General features: G+C 45.9%; 1 protein-coding gene across 1 annotated transcript; it reads left to right on the forward strand.

The window, feature by feature from the left end:
* Positions 1-6: 6 nt before the first annotated feature.
* Positions 7-7,506, forward strand: LOC129680565 (uncharacterized). Its single transcript, XM_055612199.1, has 2 exons — positions 7-482; positions 5,819-7,506. Exon 2 carries the CDS (start codon positions 5,874-5,876, stop codon positions 7,488-7,490), a length of 1,617 nt encoding a protein of 538 aa, XP_055468174.1. The 5' UTR covers positions 7-482; positions 5,819-5,873; the 3' UTR covers positions 7,491-7,506.
* The last annotated feature ends 6 nt before the right edge of the window (positions 7,507-7,512 follow it).

Below are 7,512 nucleotides of genomic sequence, written 5' to 3' on the forward strand. Positions count from 1 at the left end.
TGTCGGGAGCCGCTCCCGCCACTACAAGGTGGCGCCGGTCTCCTGCTTCCTGGTTCTTCTTGCCAGCATTGCTTTGGCGGGAGCGGTTCCCGCCAAAGGCTTTGCGATCTGCGCATGTGCCACCTTATGCTAATGTAGGCTTATGTGGTCCTCCAATTAGGGATCATATGCTAATCAGGTTTTGTGTGGAGCACCAATCACAGACGAACACGTCGCCTTGACTGGCTATTTAAGCAGAGCACAACCCGGGGTCTGGGTCCTTCCTTCACCATCTGCTAAAAGAGCTGTAACAATAAAGTTGTTGCTGGACACTCCTCGGTTGCCGCGTCATCCTTATCGGCGAAGGCTGCGCGCGACAAGTGGTGCCGAAACCCGGGAAGCCGCCGAACCCGGGTAGAGGGACAGCTTTGAGGACCCCGACTGCTCGTCGGAAAGAGGATCCAAGCCAGTGACCTGAGAAACTCCGGAGACTTTTCAGCAAGGTATGATTTCTGTGGTCTGGGTGATTCCGTTTCTCGTTGTTAGTCTCGTTTTCGTTCTTTTCTGTTGTCTGTGTCTTAATTGTGGGAAACGGGATACGGTTTGTATTCGTCCTTTTTGCGACACTGCATAATTTGGCTGTAATCCTCAAGTGGATAACTGAGTTGCCACACCCTCCCCTGTAGATAAAGGAGCAATGGAATAAGCCGCTTCTAGAAGCAGCGCGGGCGCTGTTGAAACAGAAGGAGCTTAAGGTCCCAGATCGGGTGTTGCAGAACTTTCTCAAAGAAGTAGATCGAGTGGCTCCCTGGTTCGTTCTCTCCGGGTCCCTTACGGAAGGATCATGGAGCAAGCTAAGTGGGGATCTGACACGAGAAAAGGAACAGGGGACCCTAAGACCAGGGGTATGGCCACTGTATAAATTGTTCAAATCGTGCATTAAGGATGAGAGGTGCAAGGAAAAGATCAAGGAAGGCCAGCGGGTCTTGTCAGACCATCAGGATAGTGTATCAGAAGCTGAAAAGGGTAAAGAGGCTAATAAAAGGAAGAAGCCTTCTAAGAAAAAAGAAAAGAAAAGTCATGAGAACAAGGATGTGTTAACCAAGCTAGCTAAGTTAGAAAAAAGGGCAGCACAACTTGCAAAGAAGGAAGAGGAGCTTGAAGATAAGGCAAAAAGATTGCAACTCTTACCAACCCCGCAAGAAAAAAAAAGATGAGGATGAAAAACCTAAATTATATCCGCTCCTCACTGAGTTCAAAAATTGCACTCTATCATCTTCTTCTGAAGGGGAGGATGAGCAGGAGTCATCTGACTCTGAGGAGTCGGGTCTTGACCCTGCTGAGCAGGCAGAGTTAGATGAGGAAGCTGCAAAATATGAGGAAGAGAGATATGGCCCCGTCCCGCCTTATTCACCTAGGCGTGGCTCTGTAGCTTTTAAGTGCAGTACAACAGCTCCTCCCTATGAGGAAGTGGAAAAACACACAGGATCAGGAGGAAGGCCGTCACGCATTCCTGAAAAGGAAGTTAGAAAGATACAAGCAGCATTTCCTGTATGGGAAGATGCTCAAAATCAGAGGCAATATGCTCCTCTAGATTTGAAACAACTGAAGACATTGGTGGAGGCAGTACAGACGTATGGTATCAGTGCCTCTTTTACCTTGGCATTGGTAGAGAGGCTAGCTGCTGATGCTATGACTCCTGCTGACTGGAATAATACCGTGAAGGCATGTCTCTCTATGGGTCAATATCTTGATTGGAGAGCAATTTATCAGGAATTATGCATGGCTCAGGCTAGGCAGAATGCAACTAATCAGCACCCTCAATGGAATTATGATATGCTTACAGGTCAAGGTCAATGGGTTGTTAATCAGTCAATGTATCCTGCTGAGGTGTACCAACAGATCAACAAGGCAGCTGTTCGTGCCTGGAGGAGTTTACCAAATAAGGGACAGGTTACCGGAAATTTGACAAAGATTATACAAGGAGCTACAGAGCCTTTTTCAGACTTTGTGGCTAGAATGATGGAAGCAGCAGGAAGAATATTTGAGGACCCTGAGGGCGCAATACCGTTTGTGGAGCAATTAATTTTTGAGCAATGTACCAAGGAGTGTAGGAATGCCATTACTCCCTGGAAAGGAAAAGGAATAAACGCTTGGATGAAAGCGTGCAGAGAGATAGGAGGTCCACTGTCTAATCAGGGCATCGCAGCTGCGGTATTATCAGCTCAGAAGGCTGCAAATGCAAAGTGTTTTAATTGTGGAAAGATGGGTCATATGAAAAGGCAGTGTCGGGCGCCAACTGCGACCCCTAATGCTCAGCCTGTCAAACAGCCAGGGTTGTGCCCAAGGTGTAAAAAAGGAAAGCATTGGGCAAATGAATGCAGGTCTGTTAAGGACAATCAGGGGAGGCCCCTTCCGGAGCGCTCTACTGAGCAGCCAAAAAACGGGAACAGGGGCCCCCGACCCCAGGGCCCAAGACAAATGTATGGGGCCATCCAGCAGACACCCTACCAATCAAAAGGGTTTGTGAAGATGACTCCATCCGGAGAGCAACCTCCGGATCAGCAGGATTGGACTTGCGTGCCACCACCAGAGCAGTATTGACACCTATAATGGGATGTCAGCCTATACCTTCAGATTTAGCAGGCCCCTTGCCAGAGGGTTCAGTGGGACTGATAATTGGCCGCTCATCTGCCACCTTAAAAGGATTGCAAGTTCATCCAGGAGTCATTGATCAAGATTTCACAGGACAAATTCAAATGTTATGTTCCTCCCCTAGAGGGATTAGTGCCATCTCGCCTGGGGACAGAGTGGCCCAACTTTTGATCTTACCCAGTTTACATCAGAACTTCCCAAGTGATAAAACTACTCGAGGAGAAAAAGGCTTTGGTTCCTCGGGAGGACAGCATATGTTCTTGTCATTGGGTATGCAAGAACGCCCTATGATGAGTTTGATAATAGAAGGGAAAACTTTTCAAGGTCTATTGGACACTGGAGCAGATACCAGCATAATTTCTAAAACTTGGTGGCCGTCGCGATGGCCTCTTATTCTATCATCTCAATCCCTACAAGGGTTGGGATATGAAAATGCTCCTCAAAAGAGTGCGAAGACTTTGCATTGGCAAAGTGAGGAAGGAAAAAGGGGCATGTTCGCTCCTTATGTGCTACCTCTTCCCATTAATTTATGGGGAAGGGATGTGTTACAACAATTGGATTTTACCTTAACTAATGAATACTCTCCTCAAAGTCAACAAATAATGAAGAACATGGGATGTGTTCCAGGTAAAGGACTGGGTAAATGCCTGCAAGGACGCACTAGCCCTATCCCAACCTCGGAAAAGAAAGATAGAACAGGCCTGGGTTTTTCCTAGGGGCCACTGAGGAGGCGATTCCCATTCCCTGGACTACAGAGGACCCAGTTTGGGTTCCTCAGTGGCCTTTAACCTCTGAAAAGCTTGCAGCAGCTGAGCAGCTAGTTCAAGAGCAGCTCAGCCATGGCCATATTGAGTGCTCACAGTCACCTTGGAATACTCCCATCTTTGTCATTAAGAAAAAATCTGGAAAGTGGAGATTGTTGCATGATTTAAGAGCTATAAATAAACAAATGCAGGTTATGGGGCCAATTCAGAGAGGCCTACCATTGTTGTCTACCCTTCCTGCGAACTGGAATTTGGTAATGGTAGATATTAAAGATTGTTTCTTCTCTATTCCCTTACACGATCAGGATAGAGTTAGGTTTGCATTTACCTTGCCTAGTGTAAATCATGAACAACCTGATAAGAGGTATCAGTGGAAGGTCTTACCTCAGGGAATGGCCAATAGTCCAACCATGTGCCAACTCTATGTGGCCAACGCTATTCAGCCAGTTAGAAATCGGTTCCCTGCTATTAAGGTATGTCATTATATGGATGACATCTTGCTATGCCATGCTGAGCAAGCATTACTGCAACAGGCATTTGAGATGTTGTCCGCTAACCTAAAACAAAAGGGTTTGTACATAGCACCTGAAAAGGTACAAGAGGGAGAGATCGGTAATTTCCTTGGCTCAACTATTTATCCTAGATGCATTAGACCTCAAAAGATTACCATTAGGAGAGATGTGCTCAACACGCTTAATGATTTTCAAAAACTTTTGGGCGATATTAATTGGCTAAGGCCTTACTTGAATTTAACTACTGCAGAACTTAGGCCTTTGTTTGCCATCCTTGAAGGAGATTCAGCCATTACCTCTAGTAGGCAGCTTACAGCGGAGGCTGCTGAAGTATTAACTAAGGTGGAAGATAGGCTTAAGGAAGCCTCTTTAACTCGGCTGGACCCCTTCAGTCCATTCCATTTATGCATTATCCCATCACCACAGCAACCCACCGCAGTCCTATGGCAGCAGGGACCTTTGCTTTGGATTCATTCTCAGACATCTCCAGGAAAGGTGTTAAGTCATTACCCAACTCAAGTTGGAGAAATAGCCTTAAAGGGTGTTCAATCAGCCCTGACTCATTTTGGCTGTGAGCCAGCATCTATTTTTGTGCCATACACCGCTCATCAAGTAGGGGTGTTATGTGCCACTTTGGATGTGTGGGCAATTCTTCGCTGCACCTTTACTGGTAATATAGATAATCATTATCCTAAACATCCATTGTTGCACTTCTCTTTAACTAATGCATTTATTTTTCCAAGAGTTACACAAAGCCAACCTATTGTAGGGGCTATTGATGTGTTTACTGATGGCTCAAAAACTGGCATAGGGAGTTATGTTGTGGGTGGACAATCATTTCAAAAGCAGTTTTCATTTTCCTCCCCACAATTGGTTGAATGTGCAGTAGTGGCTGAAGTTCTAAGGAACTTCTCTCAGCCCTTAAATATTGTTTCTGACTCACACTATGTGGTGGGAGCAGTAAAAATTCTAGAGACAGTGGGATTGATTTCTTCTAAAAGTACTGTGGCAATATTATTTGATGAGATACAACATATTATTAGGAATAGAGCAAATCCTTTCTTCATACAGCATATGAGAGCTCATACTTTGTTGCCTGGACCTATGACAAGAGCTAATGATTTAGCAGACAAGGCCACCAGAGCAATTTGTCTTGCATTAAATCCTGTAAAAAATGCCACCTCCTTTCATGAATTGTATCATGTTCCAGCTGATACGCTCAGGCTGAGATTTGGCGTCTCTCGCGCAAAAGCTCGGGAGATAGTTTTAAAATGCGCCAGTTGCGCGGAGTTTCGGCCATCACCCAACATTGGAGTCAACCCCAGAGGTCTTAAGCCATTACATATTTGGCAGATGGATGTTACTCATGTTCCTGCCTTTGGCAGACTTAAATATGTACATGTATCTGTTGATACATGCTCAGGAGTGATTCATGCCACTCCCCTGTCAGGAGAAAAAACGGCTCATGTCATTACCCACTGTCTGGAGGCCTGGGCAGCCTGGGGCAAGCCACGTCAGCTAAAAACTGATAATGGCCCTGCTTATGTATCTAAGGTTTTTCAACAGTTCTGCCAAAAAATGGAAGTTCATCATGTAACAGGATTGCCTTATAATCCACAAGGGCAAGGCATGGTAGAACGGGCAAATGGTGTTTTAAAGACTTATGTGCAAAAACAGAAGGGGGGACTCTGCCCCATTACAATGGGACAGAAAGCAACCATATCCCTTGCTTTATTTACTTTAAATTTTTTGAAATTGGATTCGTGTGGGCGGTCTGCTGCAGACAGACATGCTGACCATGCCTCCTCAAATGAGCTGGTAAAATGGAAAGATGTGCTTGATAATCAATGGAAAGGACCGGATCCTATTCTAATAAGATCCAGGGGAGCTGTTTGTGTTTTCCCACAGGACCAAGAAAATCCGATTTGGGTTCCAGCGCGGCTGACCAGAGTGGTCAAGCAAGATGAGCCTGATCTTAACCCTGATCCTGATCTTGAGCGGAGTGCAGATGGACCTGAAGGTGGAGACCCAGGAGATCCGCTGGGGGATCCTATCAACATTCCCACGACCAATGCCAGTCATGTATGATGCACAAGTCTTCCCCCGTTTCTTTACCACCAATGACTCCATTGGGCTACCATATTTGCCAATGTCTCAGGACATAGCCCCTATACCAGACAACAACACCCAGCCAAATAACGGCAGTCTTTGTTTTACAACCAACCAGACTCATGCTGACTCATGTATAAAGCTAGGAAATTTTTCTTATGCCAAGTTAGGAAAAGAGACCATCAGGAATCGTACATCTTCAGCTAATGCTACGGTCCTTTTTGGATGGTGGCCACAGCACGGTTCATCTTATGGGAGCAATGAACGAAAGCACCAACCTCAGTACGCCCCCTTCTGCACTGGCCGGCATGCGGACTCTTCAATTATTTTCCCATGGACGGGCTGTCAGAGTCGCAGAGCGCATCTGCTCGAAAATGGACTCTTTACCTTTTCACCCTTGGAAGGGTATGGAAATTACACCGAAATGAGTCCCTGGAATTACCCCACCAATCCCTTTAATATTTGGCTGCTGTGTGGTGTTGGTGGCAGTTGCACAGATCTCTCACCCATGGTCACCATTTTGGGTGGAGCGACAGCTACTACCACTCTGCTTGCAAATGTCAGACCTGGATCCATATCCGCGACGGAATTAGGAGGACTAAAGTCGGTGGAGCCCACCCCAGTTTGTGTTTGGCCTCCATTTGTTTGGACAGTTTGTAATTATACTGGATGTTTTTATGCTCTGTGTTGGAATGCTAGTGAGTATGACTTGGCTACTGTAGCCCGCATGCCCCGTTTTCTGCCTATTCCAGTGAGGACTAGTAGTTCTTTGGCCCTATTTCGTCAAAAGCGTGATTTTGGTATCACCGCAGCAATAGTGGCTATTATAGCCACTGCGGCGGTTGGAGCCTCCCTGACTATATCAGCCTTAGCATTAAATGGCCAGGTTGCCACGGCTCATACCCTCAATAATTTGTCAGCATCAGTTAGTGAAGCGATAGATATACAGGCTTCCATGAACAATCAGTTAAAAGGAGGATTAATGATAGTTAATCAACGTATTGATTTGGTTCAAGAACAGCTAGAGATTTTGTGGCAGCTGGCTCAGTTGGGATGTGAAACTACATTACCAGGAATTTGTGTAACTTCTGTTCCATATAACAGGTTTACTAGGGCTGCAAATTTATCCGTAGAATTGTCTCGTTTGCTGCAATCTAATTGGTCCGCCGAATTTGATGAGACAATAAGAAAATTACGCCTAGCAATTGTTCAAATTAATTCCACTCGCCTAGACGTTTCCATTACTCAAGGATTGTTTAATTGGGTGTCCTCCGCCCTCTCCTATTTTAAGGAGTGGGTTGGAGTGGGAATGTTTGGAGTAACCCTGTTTGCAGGACTGCTCCTCTGTTTTTGGTTGCTCTGCAGATTCAAGAGACAACAACATCTTAAAAATGTGGCCATGGTGCAGGCTATGCTGGCTGTGGAACAGGGGGCATCCCCCCAAGTTTGGCTTAACTTGCTCAACCGTTGAGACTCTGTCTAGAACTTATGGC

Source organism: Psammomys obesus, unplaced genomic scaffold, assembly GCF_907164565.1.
Source record: "Psammomys obesus unplaced genomic scaffold, mPsaObe1.curated_primary_1811, whole genome shotgun sequence".
NCBI lineage: Eukaryota > Metazoa > Chordata > Mammalia > Rodentia > Muridae > Psammomys > Psammomys obesus.